Source organism: Callorhinus ursinus, unplaced genomic scaffold (genome assembly GCF_003265705.2).
Source record: "Callorhinus ursinus isolate GAN/ISIS: 27379988/994484 unplaced genomic scaffold, GSC_fseal_2.0 scaffold58, whole genome shotgun sequence".
NCBI lineage: Eukaryota > Metazoa > Chordata > Mammalia > Carnivora > Otariidae > Callorhinus > Callorhinus ursinus.
The window spans coordinates 8,522,940-8,539,499 of record NW_027397120.1 but is presented as its reverse complement, the minus strand read 5'-3'; the positions used below and the strand labels follow the sequence as shown (position 1 = coordinate 8,539,499).

The 16,560-nt window shown below is 46.6% G+C and overlaps 1 protein-coding gene across 3 annotated transcripts in view; it reads right to left on the bottom strand.

Annotated features, from left to right (window-relative positions):
* Positions 1–16,560, bottom strand: part of CPXM2 (carboxypeptidase X, M14 family member 2) — a 139,499-nt gene that overhangs the window by 76,960 nt on the left and 45,979 nt on the right. For all 3 annotated transcript variants that reach the window (XM_025880292.2, XM_073884660.1, XM_073884659.1), the window contains one exon: positions 9,230–9,369. In XM_025880292.2, coding sequence (XP_025736077.1) covers positions 9,230–9,369 — 140 coding nt within the window. The remainder of the gene's footprint in view (positions 1–9,229; positions 9,370–16,560) is intronic.

The following is a 16,560-nucleotide window of genomic DNA, read 5'->3' as shown; positions in this document are numbered from 1 at the left end:
GCCTGGTGACGGGTATTAAGGAGGGCACGTTCTGCGTGGAGCACTGGGTGTTATGCAGAAACAATGAACCATGGAACACTACATCACAAACTAATGAGGTCATGTATGGTGATTAACATAACAATAAAAAATTAAAAGAAAAAAACCTTTTCTTCCATCTAAAAGCTCATTTGTTTTATTCAGGTTGTCAAAGAGGTTAAACATTGTCATGGGCCCCTAAAGGTCACAAGGCCCCTGGCACCATGCCTGCTGTGCCTGCTGGGTAAGTGGGCCCTGGGTGCAGCCGGCAATGCCCTTTGGCCCCAGATTCCTCAAGCAGAAGCACCCACGAGTCCATCCGTGGGGCTTGAGGCCTCAAGGCGCAGGGAAAAGTCGTGAGCAATAGCAGGAGGAAGGGGGGACACAGAAAGCACAGGTATATTCACTCTGAACATACAGAGAGAGATAACCAAGTCACTTGTGTTCTCTAAACCTCAGTTTCTTCGTCCACAGAGTGGGGACAAGAAAGGGACCTTCCTGGCAGAGTTACTGACAGCACCTTGTATAGTAAGGCAGAGTGCTCAGCCACCCTGGTATAGGGAACCAATGTGGTTTTATTTAAAGAAATTTTTCTGCTGGCCAAATTAATGTCAACAAAATACAGATGTGTCACAGGAAGGTTTTCACAAAATGTCAGGCTCTACTTCTTTGCTGCAGTGTGACTGAGCCAGTTCTAGTCTTTCCTGGGTGCCCTCTGGGGGTGAGGGGGTGAGGTTCGAGCTGTGAATGGCTAGAGGAGGGAGCTCCGAGGAAAGTGGGGGTGAGGCCACGTTATAAATCACAGCAGCCACGGTTCACGGAGTCTCTGCTGTGTCCCGAACGTGCCACTGCTTCCATCTGTGTCTCACTGAACACTCACAACAAGCTGAGAGAGGGAGTCGTCACTTCTCCCTACAGACCAGGAAACAGAGGCTGGGAAGGGCCGGGAGCCCACCTGGACCACCCACCTGCCCCAGGGTCGGGGCTCGAAGACCACACAGAGGGAGCGAGGCCCATCAGAAAGAGGGGAGGACGTGGTCTGAGTGCCCCAAGAGCACTGGCTGGAGAGAAGAAAGAGGGGTTGGCACAGGGGCTGGAGCGTGAGCAGGACCCTCCACAAAAGACCGGAAGAAATACCAAATCAGCAGCAACAGGGCGCTCACTGCGTGCCAGGGGCTATCCTAACTGCCTGCCGTGTATTAACTGGTTCAGTCCCCTCAGCCACCTTCTGGGGCAGGTACTACTGTCATCATTTTAGAGATAAAGAAACTGAGGTACAGAAAGGCTCAGAAACATAGCCAGAGCCACGCCAACTAGGAAGTCTGGATCCCCGACTCACCCCGGAATCGGTGCTCCTGTCTGCCCTCCCACACCAGCTGAGGACCTGGTCATCGGAGAAGGAAGGACAGAGAAGGCATGGGAGAGCTGCCTCCCCAGAGGAGTTTCTCTCAGCGGTCTGCGCACCAAAGAGCCCCCCTACCCTCAGTGGTCTCTCAGTGGTCTGCGCACCAAAGAGCCCCCCTACCCTCAGTGGTCTCTCAGTGGTCTGCGCACCAAAGAGCCCCCCTACTCTGAGTGCATTCTGGGAAGAGGGCAGCAGCCCAGCCTCTGGATAGGAGAGTCGGGCCATGATCTGAACAATTTTGAGTGATGCAGCAGGAGGGGCGGTCGCTGAGCTTTCCCTCTGGAGGGTGCTATCTAGCACTGCGGGTTCAGTGGCACGCAAGAGCTAGGTCCTGCCTGCTGCCTGGGAGTGAGATCAGTGCCAGTACCAACAAATAAATTGGTCATCAAATAAAGACAAGTTAGGACACAGAGCGACTAAGAGTGGGTTTCAAAAGGATGGTCAGAAAAAAGCCTCTGGATGCAAGAGGGCGGAGCCTTCAGACAGAATGGCAAGTGCAAAGGCCCTGAGGCAGGAGCATGCTTCCTTTATCTGTGGAACAAAGAGGGGGCTCCGGCTAGGGGTGCAGTGAGCAAAGGGAATGAGTCAGACAGATAGTGGGAGCCAATCCACAAAGGCTATGTGGGTCCAGGGTGGAAGCATGACATGAGCTAAGTAGGGGAGGGGCCCCACTGCAGGCAGGCCCCCCTCCACCAGGAAACAGATTCGAGAAAAGACAGGGTGTACCCAGCAACCTTCTGGAGGGTTTCCTGGGGAGTCACAGCTAGGGAAAGTGGACCCTTGAATAAAGCAGGGTGGAAAGTCCATCCCTGGGAAGGAGCTCTAGAGTTGTTTTCCATTTCAAAGATTTTACCTTCTGAGAGCTTCTTTCTTAGTCACTGGCACCCAGGAAACCAGGTATGAGCCATGCAGGCATAAGTGAGAATTTTATTTAATTTCAAACAACTCTCCCTGCACTGTGGAAACATAACGTGAAGAATTGATCGCATGCCTGGCCTTTTACTTGAACTTGCAGAGGTTTTCACGAAAACCCTTCCATTTTGTGCCAAACTCAGCAATTCAAAGACTGTCAGTTTTCAAAGAAGTTAGAAAGGAGTTTGGAAGCTTCTGTCTTCCCAGCCCCCCGCAGGTGGCAAACATTTCGTGTCACCAGTAAGTGAGGAGACACAGCACCACGCGTTCTGAAAACACACACACACTCAACAGGAGATGAGTGATGATGTGCCAGCCAGCCTCCCTTCGAGCTCTGCTCCAGGGACTGCTGGGCGTCCCTCCGAGCTCCCGGCCCCAGCCCCTGGTGCCCCTTCCCTCTGCACCCGGATGGGCTGCTGCTGTGCATTCTTGGAGGTGGGGGGTCGGGCAGTGAAAGAGCCATGCAGACAGAAAACCACATGAACAGAAGAGAAAGGGAGGGCCTGGGTGAACACTGCTCGTTGGGGAGCCGGAGGTCCAGTCACTGGGCAGAACCCCGGGCCAGGCAGGTGCTGGGAAGGCTCCCCCTCCAGCCCATGAACACCCTCCAGCGGCGTCTCTATTCGCCTCTGCCTCTACTTACCTGCGTTTCCCTCCTCACCAGTCCCCACCAGCCCTTCAGCCGCCCCCTCTTCACCTCTCCTGAGCTGGGGTCCAGCGTGTCCTGCAGATGCTCCCAACAGGGACAGCACGGAGTGCCAACCCTGCAGCCTCAAGATTTCCAGACGTCTGCTCCTCTCGGACCCTCCGCTCACACCCCACCCCCCACCCCCGGGGTCCCAGATCATCACCTCTGCTGGCCCAGCAGAGTCTTCAGATGACCCCTGTCCTCCCTGCCACGCTTGTGTCACTTCTAAAGCCTCATCTCCCCCAGTGGCTCCTTGAACTTGCCCTTCACTTCCAGCGAATCAGCCCTCTGCCCTGGATTCCTCCCCCACCAGCCCGGGAGCTGAACCTCACACCCTTCCTTCCAAATGCGCTCTGTGCCCTACCAGCTCGCAAAACGCCCTTGTCCCCGGACCTCCTCCAGGGAAATGGCCACTGACTCTACCGCCCCCTAGTGCAGAAAGTGCCCTCAGTGCCAAGTGGGACCGTTACAATTCTATGAGCTCCGGACACCAGCCGAGCGCTCGGCAGCTCTCCCTGTCCTCTTGCTAGAAGCGTCCAACCCCTACACCGGCCACACTCACTGTCTGCAGAGGACCCCGCCTCCTGCTTCAGCAAGAATGTAAAACCAACCCTCTAGCGCCAAGGCTGTGAATCCACCTCAGGGTTTCTCCCCCACCTTCAGCGTCTCAAGGGACAAGGAGACCCTCTTCCTTTCCAGGATGAGCTCCTCCACCAGCGTCAGTCCCACTCCTCCCAGTCACCCCCGCGCCCCTCAGCGATCTGCCCCGTCGCCACCAGCCCCTCCTGTGAACACAGCTGTCGCCGGGGCAGAAGGGGGAGACAAGCCTTTCCTTGGGGCACCTCGCCTGCTCCTTTCCTTCACCATCAGAATTGTGTACGGGAAGGCCCACACCCAGAACCTTTGCTACAGGGCGCCTGGGTGGCTCAGATGGTTAAGCGTCTGCCTTCGGCTCAGGTCATGATCCCAGGGTCCTGGGATCGAGTCCCGCGTCGGGCTCCCTGCTCCTTGGGAGCCCGCTTCTCCCTCTGCCTCTCTCTCTCTCTCTCTGTCTTTCATGAATAAATAAATAAAATCTTAAAGAAAAAAAAAAGAACCTCTGCTACAGCTTTCCCCTGACAAATAGAAAGCCAGCTCCACCATCACTGTGTCCCCGGTCACAAGCCTGGCTCACAGCCGGGGCCCCCACTCCTCTGGCTCTAATGAGCCCACCTGCTTTTTAAAAAGTCAGCCAATCAGCCAAACCCTCCTAGTCCTCACCTTACAAACTCATCAGTCAAACAGCTACCTCACTTTAAGGACACATTTACAGACTCTCAAGAGAATGAGAATCGCTTTGTTTATTAAACAATTAAAATTTAAAACATTTGGTTATTTTTAATTGCCTGTATCTTGCCCACATCATTACAGCATCTATTCACCTCCAGCAGAATAATTAACTTTTCAATCATCACTTTGGTTATAACCGTAACACCCGTATGTCTAATAAGTTTTCTGAAGTTAGGGAAATTAAAGATTGGCTTTTATTAGTATACTAACATTTCACTAAAGTGCAGTGCGATGGAGAAGGATAATTTCTACTGGTGAAAAGTATAAATTATTCAGTATCATGAAAATAATTATACTTTATTACTTTCAAATAGAAAAATTATTAAAACTAGAATTACAGTTTGTCATCAACTGGATTATGAACTAGTCGCAGACTAGGCTAAGCCTTGTGACCTGCCATATGGTCCTTCACGCCTACATCCCAAATCTGATAACAGCTCTATCCCCATCCCTCATCAACGGGTACTTTGCGGATGCTAGTGGATCTGTTAACATACTGGATTCTTCCATTAGACTGAAAGCTCCCTGCAAGCAGGCCACTCCTTGCTCACCTTGTATCCCTAGTGCTGAGTACGGAGTGCTCAGTAAGAGCTGAATGAATTCATAAACACACGAAGAGAATGTCAGAAACAAGTAAGATTATGGATGTTCACTTAAAAATACCAACCATACGAGGCACCTGGGTGGCTCAGTCGTTAAGCGTCTGCCTTCGGCTCAGGTCATGATCCCAGGGTCCTGGGGTCGAGCCCCGCATCGGGCTCCCTGCTCAGTGGGGAGCCCGCTTCTCCCTGCGTGTGCTCTCTCATCTCTCTCTCACACTCTCTGACAAATAAATAATTAAAATCTTCACACAGACAAAAATACCAGCTATGAAAGTCCTACAGATGAAAAGTATTAATAATATCCTTAAATATATATGCATTGTAACTCCCACGTGCTCCCATATTCTAACAACCAGACGGAAGCCTTTATACACAGCAATACCCATCTGGCTCCGACCTCAAAGGGCCGGCAACCCCTTGCCCTTCCATTCCTACGACATTCCCAGCCAAAATGCAACTCTCTGAGATGAGGGTAGGTTCTACACGTTTAACTAGAAAAATCAAGCTCTAATTCCTACCCTGCCCTTGCTTGTCTTGGCTTGAATTCCACAATTTCCCTTTCCCCGGTAAGATTCAGGAAGTGGCCACGGGCCTTTGGAGGAGCAGGCAGGGCTGTAACCGGCCCACTCAGGCCGGCCGTTCAGTATGCTTGTTACCAGAGCTGCGTGGATGAAGGCGTCCTCCAGGGCTGCTCCGCTGGGGTGGGGGCGGGGGGGGGGGGCAGGCTAGGCAGGCAAAGCTCCCAGCCACGGTTTTAAATAAACCCAAAGCGATGCAGAGGGAAGAAACTAACATTTACTGAGCACTTACTATGTGCTGGGTAATTTCGTTTGAGCTCCACTGCATCTTGACCCCATAGAGAATAGTTATCTTATTTCAGGCAGCAAACTGAGGTTCCAAGAAGGGAAATCTCATAACCAACAAGAGTCAAGAGCCGTGACGTGACTCCAAAGGCATTCTGTTGTCCGTGCCATCGTCCATCACTAGAAATCGTCCCTGCTCAATCTTCCATGGCCCCTCTCCTCTCCCGACTCCCATTGCAAACTTGCTCTCAGTGACTGACACTCGCAGATTAATGAACTCATCACCATTCCGTGTGAACGAACCTTTGTCAATTTGTTACTTTCTAACAATATTCGTTCATTAAAAAATCATTACCTGAGCGTCTTAATAGATGCCTGGTACAGGGCAAGGCGACCAGGCATTATCTCTATCATAACGGTCCTCCCAGACCGGCAGGGAGAAATACAGGAGCCCGTAATTAGGAATACTAAAAATGGTACCAGAGGGGCGCCTGGGTGGCTCAGTCGTTAAGTGTCTGCCTTCGGCTCAGGTCATGATCCCAGGGTCCTGGGATCGAGCCCCGCATCGGGCTCCCTGATCCGCGGGAAGCCTGCTTCTCCCTCTCCCACTCCCCCCTGCTTGTGTTCCCTCTCTCGCTGTGTCTCTCTCTGTCAAATAAATAAATGAAATCTTAAAAAAAAAAAAATGGTACCACAGACGCTTGTCCTGGGAACAGTGTAGGGATCGAAGTCATGGGGAGAGGGAAAGAGGGACACCTGTTGCCTTCTTCATTGTCACTATTTGATGGTTCCTATGGCTGACATGTTTTCTGGTCATCCTGGAACAGATCCCAGTGCTTCTAACATTATGCATGCCTCTGGGGAAAAAAAAGGTTCAGATACCAAAACGCATCCTTCTTGTCCCATTTCCTCTTCAGTCCTTAGTGGAGACAGTCCTATTCCAGGACATAAGACAAACTGAAACTCATCAAATTTCTTTCCATTGTCCTTGAAGGACAATTTGACGTGAAATACATTTAGCCAAAAAAAAAAAAAAAAAAAAAAAAAACTCTGACTCTTAAAATCAATTCTATCCCTTGTCTTCTAAGATGTTCCTATCCTAGGCATAGTCAAAGAAAGATACTGTTCTACTGCAATTTCTTGTTCACCTAAAATGCTCTTGTGTTCTAGATGAAATGGAATGTGAGTGTTATTCCTACCCTGCTCGGTCTTTCTAATCCAATAATAACTCGACTACTGGCTCTCTAATGACGGTGGTTAGACAGGTTAATATCCCAGCATTAAGGTAAAATCCCTTCATTCATCTCTATGCATAATCTCAAGATCAGTCTTTCTGTCCAAGTTTCCATTCCCCTTGAGCAATTCAACATTTTCTTCTCCCAAATTCTTGCCTTTCAGAATCTAAACAGTGAAAACAATTGTCACAGTAATAAGCTGATTAGAGCACAATGCACACCACGGAGCAAAAATCATCATTATGAGCACATACACGGGCGCTGCTGAAAAGCAAAGTGAAAAAAAATGCACTGCACAAATACATAACTAAATGTTGTCAAAATGCACAAACCATCCCAGCTCCGGAAATGTATTTGAATGACATAATTCAAAGGAAGAAAAAAGTATGAAAATGCTTTCTTGCAAAATGATATGTGATACCAGAAAACCGAGAAGGTAGCTGGAGCCATGGCCAGGTAAATTACAGGCTATTAAAAATGACCATTACGACGTCTCAGTAACAGCATGAAAAATGCTTTGATACGTTCTTAAGTTAAAATAACATGATTGAATATGTAATAGGATTACAAATATGTCCCCCCAAAACTATGTTTGTCTAAGGACAGTGGAATCATGGGTACTGTTTTTAAATGTTGCTAGATGTTATAATATCGTCTTTACAATAAAATAGCTCAGAGGAAAATGGATGATGAGTCACTGCCTGACAACTGTCATTATGTAAGAAAGTCCCCTCTACAGTGACAATGACAGGCAGTTAAATGTGAGCACAGATACCAGGTTCCCCTCCTTTATCCTGGTTTATTTATTAACGTTGACCTTTCCAGGAATTAAAAATTAATCGAATCAACAAATTACAGACAGATTTTACACAACTGCCAAGAGGTAATGAGCAAATACTGACGTGAAATTCTAGAGTGTGGCACAGACAGGAAAGCGAGGTGGGCAGGGCAGGAGGGGTCTTAGCTAACTGGGCCAGGTCCCTAATGTCAGCGTGGGACACCTTTGTGCCCTTGGCTTCTCAGTTGTCATCAGATGTTAGAGGAACTTGAAAATTCTCGCTTAAATTCAGAGAGCACCCAAGGTCCTGTGGCCCCTTGTAGGCCTTGCCTAGCACCCGGTCTCCGCTTGCTTGCTGTCCACACGGCTGGAGTCACAGGACAACCCCACAGATGCAGCCCTGCTTCCATCTCCACGGCCAGCCCTGGGTTGAGGTGGGGAGGTTCTTTGGGTTTTTTTGTGCGCATTGATTTGGCACACACAATTTTTCATTATTGCAGTAAAGATACATAACATAAAATGTATCATTCCAGCCATTTTTAAGTGTACAAGTCAGTGGCATCCAGCGCATTCACATCCTTGTGCGACCACCACCTCCATCTAGCTCCAGAACTTTCCATCACCCCAAACTGAAACTCAGGACCCATTAAACAACAACTCCCCATTCCCCCTCCTCCAGGCCCCGATGGCCACCAAGGGGTCTCACTAAGGGGAATCACACAATGTTTGTCCTTTTGTGACTGGTTTATTCCCCTTAGCATAACGTCCTTAAGGCTCATCCATGGTATAGCACGTGTCAGAATGTCCTCCCCTTTCAAGGCTGAGTAATATCCCATTGTGTGCGTGTACCGCAGGATGGAGAGCCTACCTCTCTTAGGGTTACTATCGGTTTCATCTTGTTATTGACCCAACCCTGGGCCCAAGGTCAATTCTGAGAAATGGGCTCCATCTCGTTCTTGGGCCTCATATTGGCTCACCCTTCATGTCTACTCCTTCTCTATAGTCCTTCATTTGGGAACCTCTCTGGGCTTCCAGTCCTCAGATTCTAAAGGACTCCTACTGTCTACTCCAGAACAGTGGCTTGGACCTGTTACCTACTGCTCACTGTCAGAGTTCCCACCTTGGGCTGTGTTCCGTTCACCAGTCAGGGTACCAGGAACTCATCACGGAGTCAAGATGGCAGCCACTTGCCTAAGCTGCATTGTTTTCACAACACCTTTGTCTACTCAGCCCAACCTGCCAGGTGGGTCCTTCTCTCTCTTCTTGTACAGCGGATAACATCATCTCAAGAGATGCTTGTGTCTACAGCAATCTCAGCATCCTGTCCACATTCCAATTTTCTTCCCTTCTGTTGCTTATCACCGGATACTTCTCTGCATCTTCCCTGTCTCCGTCCAAACCCTGTAACATTAGACCCAAGGCATGGAGTCTAGAAAAGCACAGGTCTACCCACACTTACAGCCAAAGTGAGTTCCTTCCTTGAGTGATGACACCAGTGAATTTGGTCAGACGTCTAGCATCCACTTCAATCCACTGATGGAGGTCATTCCTTCCTGCACACCACGCCCCATCGTAAAAGTCATTTTCATTAATACCTGCCTGGAAAGAAAGAGAGATGTTCTTCAGAAAGACCCAGAATCAATGAATATTTTCATGAGACTTGTGGGGGTTGGAGGGGGGGGTAGAAGAAAATGAGCACGGGACAGAGAAAAAAAAAATCACTATGTCCTGAACACTCCGTTTCCTAAATCATAACATGGAGTGGCCTGTTATTAAAAAGTTGGAACTATTTCAGTATGATATGTCCTCTTCTTGCCCAGTGTTGAAGAGGAAATTTAATGAGCTCCCCTATTACTCATGCATCCAGCAGGCACAGACCGTCTCCTACGTACCAGCCTACACATGCCAGGTGCTGGGGATACAAAGGTGAATCCTTCCCTCCCAGAACCTCACCACCCAGGCAGGAAGAAAGACATGAAAACAGATGAATTAGAAACACAATGGGGCCTGTGTTATTTCGGGAGCCAGAGCAAACTGCTACAGGAGCATTTAAGGATAATGGCTAACTTGGTCTGGGGGAGGCCAGGACAGAGGTGCTATCTGAGCTGGGTGTTGAAGGGCAGGTTTATCTAGTGAGGATTTATTTACGGGCGTTTAAGTCACCTGACGTGGTGAGTTTTGGCTACTACTGCTACCAAAGATTCTTCTGGTCTGAATTTGCAAGGCATGTGGCATTTCTGCTCTGGAATTTTCCCTATATTATCACCATTTCAAGAGAGAATTCCAAGGAAGGATGAGATAAAAGGGGAAAAAAAGGATATTGGAACTAAGTGAGGCTTCCTAATTCACTAAGACCCTTTCTACATGAACCCGTGGCTATTCCCATAGCTATTTCACAAAGACAGAATCAGAAAAAAAGTCTAAGTGATGTTTGAAAGACAGGCCAGCCCACCTTTCCTCCCTCTGAGCACCTTTCAGCTCAAATTCTGGGGCAGCCTTACTTCTAATGGGCATCGGTGCTGTGAAACTCACAGTCCAGCTACAGCAGATGAACAACATGGCCAAGGCTTCCATGAGTGGGGCCCTACCATCTCGGCGCCAGCTGACATCAGCCTTATATCAGGACCAAACCATAATACATGCACTCCCACCCCGTCCTCAAACAATCTGGAAAGAGCTTTGAGGGAAATGTCAGAACACTCACATATGACGGTCTCCTGAAAGCGCTACCATCTCAGGTGAAGGTGACGGGAAACACCCATTAGTCAACATTCTCCAGAAACTCAAGCTCTCAATTAACCAGCTCCTTGGGATCTCATGGCATACGGGGCGTCTGTGATCGGGACCTGGGAGTGCTACAAGGTTCTGCCTTCTAGAACCGTCAAAGAAAGGCTAAATTATGCAAGTGTGTCTTACCGGTATTCACCCATGCTTGGGTGGGCTTTGTTAAAGTGAGGGTGACTCTCTGACACCCAAGCTCTCATTTCCCAAAACTGCCCGCCAACAAGGAGACCACTGCCCCAGGCTGGAGGCTACTGGCACGGTCCCTGCACTTCCTCACCAAAGGCAGGGATCCTCCCTGTGACAGACACCTGTACAGCACATCAATACCACCATTGAGCTTCCTTTGAGAAACCGTAACACTTAGTTTTTGCTGGGCTCCTCTTTTCGCGTAAACAACCCGTGAGACTGGTGTTTACTTCTTTTATTAAAATTAACCTTCACCGTGCCTCTATGATCTGCCAGGTACTGGCCCGGCTAAGAGGAATGGAAAGGTGGAAAACGTGTGCAGTCCTTCCTGCCCTCTTGGTGCTCAGAATGGACAGACTAAAGTCTACACGCGCAGCTTGTGTTTTGGTCTCGGCACCTTAAAAATCAACCACCGCACAAAGTGCTGGTTAAGAGCTTATGCTCTGAAGTCCTCCTGCCTCGGTGTGAATCCCAGTCAGCCACTTCCACCCTGTATAAACTCAAGCAATTTGCCTAAACGCTCTGGGCCTCAGTTTCCCCATCTGCCAAAATGGGGGCAACGCTCATTTCTCCCTTAGGGTATTGACGGTGTTTACAACAGGACCCGGCACCCTGTGTGGGCTCAAAAAAAAAAAAAAAAAAAGCGAGCACTTAACAAATGTTAGTTATCCGTATATTTAAAACAATGACTATCTGGCATATTATGGAAATATGGGTGCTTTATGAATTATCCCACATTCTACAAAATTATAAGGAATTACAATACCATTCCGGGCCCTTGCGGCCACATTTTCTACAACTTCAAATATCCAGAACAGAGTTACAAAATCTGAAAAAAGAGGAGACTCCTAGTCTAAAGTTTTCAATAGGAATCCATGTTGTCCCCCGGGGGATAGGTGGCAAAGTCTGCAGACATTTTTGGCTGTCCCAGCTGGCGCACATGTGCCACTGACAACGGATGGACAGAGACCAGGGATGCTGCTCACCATTCTGCAACGCACAGGACAATACCACCACACCACAAAGCAGTGTCTCCTCCAAAGTGTCAGCCGTGCCAAGATTGAGAATACCCGGTTGCGGGCTGAGAAGACGAGAACAGAGCTGCCACAGAGCCTGGGATTTTCACCCCGAGAGAATCACAGAATGTGGAGGAGTTATCCCCATGCTATTCCACCAAAGTCTACTTGACTCCGACTTGGAATTAAATTTGGGGCTCCGGGTTTTGGGCCAGCCTGGGTATTTTGCTTCTGCTGCTGATCTCAGCTCTTCCTGAGCACACTAGACCTTCAATTAAATGCAGTAAGGTGTCAGGAGATTGGAAGGCCCCTTCCAAAGCTGACTCACAGGGAAGTGACAGCTACCTCTGCAAGATCAATTATGAATTTATAAAGCAAGCGCCTGGAAGGATTCAGCAAAAGAGGAGGGGCCAGTCCCAGAGGTGTCACCAAATTTCAGCAGAGAGCAATCCGTGATGTCAGTAGGACGTCTGGGAGACCAAGAGAAGGGTACACTCATCCCTTTCTGTTCAAAAATGCAGGACAGACTTCATAAATGTTGGAGAAATTTCTATCAGAAGTTGTTGGAATAAAAAGTGGGATTCCTTGGAGTATAAGCTAGTCTTGAAAACACCACTAAGATGGAATGATAATTTGTACACTGAAGGGCTCCGTAAATTAAGAATTAATATAGGGGCGCCTGGGTGGCTCAGTCGTTGAGCGGCTGCCTTTGGCTCAGGTCATGACCCCGGGCTCCTGGGATCGAGCATCGCCATCGGGCTCCCTGCTCCACGGGAAGCCTGCTTCTCCCTCTCCCACTCCCCCTGCTTGTGTTCCCTCTCTCGCTGTGTCTCTCTCTGTCAAATAAATAAATAAAATCTTAAATATATATATATATAATTTTCTCTAGGCAATTAAGTCATACTCATCATTTCTTTACCTTAAAAAAAAAAACACCAATGCATCTAACAGACTAAATTTTGCTTAAGATAAATGTGGAAATTATTAAATCCAAAACAAAGAGAAAACGTGATACTATCCACTTAAGATCAAATGGGACTTTTCTGAGGCACCTGGGTGGCTCAGTTGGTTAAGCGTCTGACTCTTGATTTCAGCTTGGGTTGTGATGTCAGGGTGGTGAGATCGAGCCCAGGCTGAGTGTGAAGCCTGCTTAAGGTTCTCTCTTTCCCTCTGCTTCTCCCCCCGAATCTCTCTCTCTCTCTAAAACAAAACAAAAAACAACTGAGATTTTTCTGTTTCAAGATGATAGAGTAAATGTTGATTTCTCTGCACTCTATTCTCAAAAACTCCCCCCAAAGGAAACAAGATAAGGAAATACGATCCGACAAAATTTTGTCAGATCTCTGACAAAACTGGGAGACATTTATAATCTCCAAATTACAATATATGAAGACAGAAATCAGATGGAGGAGTCCCGAATGACTCAGCAAGAGAAGGAGATGCAAGCTTACAAGGGGAACACCAGTGAGAAGCAAGTCACCCAGGGCTTTAAAAAGCTCTGAAACTAAACTCCTAGGCAGCTTGGAAGGCGAGGCAGGGCTGAAAACAGGGAACTGATTCAAAACGTATAAAAAAAAAAAAAAATAGATTCCCACAGAGCTCTGTCTACAGATCTCCCTACCCCACAGAAGACCTGAAATTTTTCTCTTTAAAAAACCAAACAATCCTAGAGGCTCTGGATTTGGGGGCTCCAGACACAGGAGGGCAGGTGTGATATGATGGATAAAAACAGAGAACTCAGTCAGTGGAAAGCAGCAGGCTGAAGAGTGAGACACCCCAGCTCACCTCCTCCTTCCAGCTCCAGGACACAAGGTAGCCAGGCTTCCAACAAACGGAAATTAAATAAACTAAAAATATAATGGGGAACAGAAGAAAATCTCAAAGAAATTATAATGACGATCCCTTGAAGAAGCAGCTCTTGCTTGCATAAAACGAAAGGGTATTCTTAGAAAGGAAAAAGGAGCTCTTGTAATGTGAAAATTACAATAACAATGGGCAATCAAAGAAAAATAAGAAGAGTGGGGGAGGAAATTATTAAAACAAAATTACTATAAGTGAATAATGTCCCAGATCTGTAAGGTTTAAGTCTGCAAAACACTAAGAATCCACTATGATGAATAAGACCCACACCCAAATGTATCTTTATAAAACTTCAAAACATCACACATGAAGAGAAGATTCTAGAAGCTTCCAGAGAGGAAACAAATATGTAATACCAAGCCAAAGGAATCCACATAGTACCAGAAGTCCTAGTAGCAACATCTGAAGCTCAAAGAATGGAGGGATAATGACTTCAAAATTCTGAAGGAAAAGACTTTTCACCCATGAATTTTACACTCGGCCAAACTGTCCATTGCGATGGTAAAATACATTTTCGGATTCACAGATCCCCCCCAAAATTTCTCATTCCCCAATTCCATAAAGCTGTAAGACGAATGCGCTCCACAAAAATGAGGCAGAACACCAAAAAGAAGGTACAAGATCCAGAAATCAAGGGTGCCGACATAGGAGAGAATTCCCAGAATGAGGGAGGAGATAGTCCCAGGAGAGCAGCTGTATAAAGATCTGGAAAGCAAGCCATTCACAACACAGCAGGTCAAGGGCTCCTAAAGGAATGTCTTACAGAAACATAAAAAACAACTCTGAGACTAAAAATCATTGAACAGGTTTGACCTTATAGAAAATTGTATTAGGGGGTATTTTACAGACCCAGACCTATTACAGGGCACGGGAAATGTTTTTAACAAGCAGCTCTAGGAAAACAAAAAGGTGTCAAGAAAGGATACCGAGTGTATCTCCCTTGGCTCAAAACTGCACTATTTCTGGGCTCAAGCAGTAAGCACTATTTACACAGTCCTAATAATGAAAACCTTTAATGTAGATTTACCCAAAATTTGAGATACAATTTCACTGGAAGGATTAAAGAGGTTAAGGTAAAGGGATCAGAAAAATGAGCTGAAATTTTCATCCTCTATAATATGAATTCAGAACAAAAAGTCAAAAACGTGCAAACCAATACATGTCAATATGTGCATACTATTGAGAAATAAATATTTGGAGCACCTGGGTGGCTCAGTTGGTTAAGCACCCAACTCTTGGTTCCAACTCAGGTCATGATCTCGGGGTCATGAGATTGAGCCCCACATTGGGCTCTGTGCTGGGCGCGGAGACTGCTTCAGATTCTCTCCTTCTCCCTCGTCCCTACCCCCACCCACCTAAAAAAATAGAAATAAATATTTAAATTCCCAAAGGAACAATTAAAAGGAGTTTGGAGTAGTTGCCTCACTCACAGCCTGTGATGGCTTCAGGGGGTCGGTGGGTGTGGGGATGCACAGGCAAGGCACCTTTGTTTTTTGCTTTTTCCAATTTTATTGAGGAATAATCGACAAATATAATTATATACTTAATATATTACATAAATATATCAGGCATAAATATCTGCTATACTTAAAGTATACAATGTACATGTACATTGTGGAATGATTACCAGGATCGAGATAATTAACATATCCATCACCTCCGGGTTAACCTTTTATGTGCTGCGAATGCTTAAGATGGGCTCTCAGCAACTTTCAAGCGTACAGCACCATGATATTAACCACAGTCCCCTGCTGTGCATTAGATCCTCTGAACTTATTCCTCTTATAATTGAAAGTCAGTACCCTTTGTCTTACACCTCCCCACCTCCCCTCCCCCAGCCCCTGGCAACCACCATTCTCTTGGTTTTTTTTTTTTTTAAATCATCCTTTAACACTCTGATTCTCAAACTACTTGCTTACAAATATAAATTTTAATTTTAAAAAGCGAAGGGAAAGGCAATGGCATAAAGAAAGCCTGATTTGTTTACTCTTCCATTCTCCAGGTGTCTACAGAGCTCCTACTACATGCTAGACATCATGAAAAGTGCTCTGCCTTATGGTATATATAGAAAACAACAAATCTCAAAATTACTATGCTGTTGTAAAGTCATTGATGTGCACTGTAATTCATAATCACGGGCTGCCTCTCTACAGAAGCATCTGGAATGAATTAAAAAGTTATATCCAAATGAATATAACTATTTAGCAATTCCAGGATAACTTACTTAGAGCTGCCACTGTGCAGACACAGCCCAGGACTATCTGGACAAAAACAGAATAATGTGACGGTTATTTTAAAATATCTTTGAGAAAATCTTAGAAGTACTCGCTGAAACCTTACATGTTGCCAACGAGGTACCGCCACTGGACAGGGGGTGGCCTTAGCTAAAAATATTAGATGTGACATATGATTAAGAGTTAATCTCCCATATAAGGGCCATCATCTTGCCAGTGTATCTCCTTCGGTAAACCTCTGTGATAGACCTTTGATAAACCCATAGAACTGCCCAGGTACAAATCAGCTAATCCTTCCGCAAATCAGCAGAGCATCTTGTCCCAGTTCAGACCTCAATCACCAGTAGAGCTGGTTGAAAAGAAATATTCATTGTTTTTGAAGTGACTGTCAAAACCCAAAATCAAAGTCTTAAATAGTTCCTTGCACTGGTCAATAAATACCTAGAGCTTGAAATTTCAAACACTTTAAAGTAAAATCTATTAAATATACTATAAGCCACTTGTTGTTTAAGAAAAACTCACTTTGTTTCGGGTTTGTATCTGCTGAGACATGTGGTTGAATTCGCTTTATGATAACACCTAAGTTTTCTTCTACTAACAAGTGAGTGCTCAACTTAGCCCATTGACAAATGTTCTTTGTCGTCATAGGAGTCATCAACTTTTCTCAGATACTGTATTTTTCCTGCTTCTTTTGTTGTGCTTCATCTTTG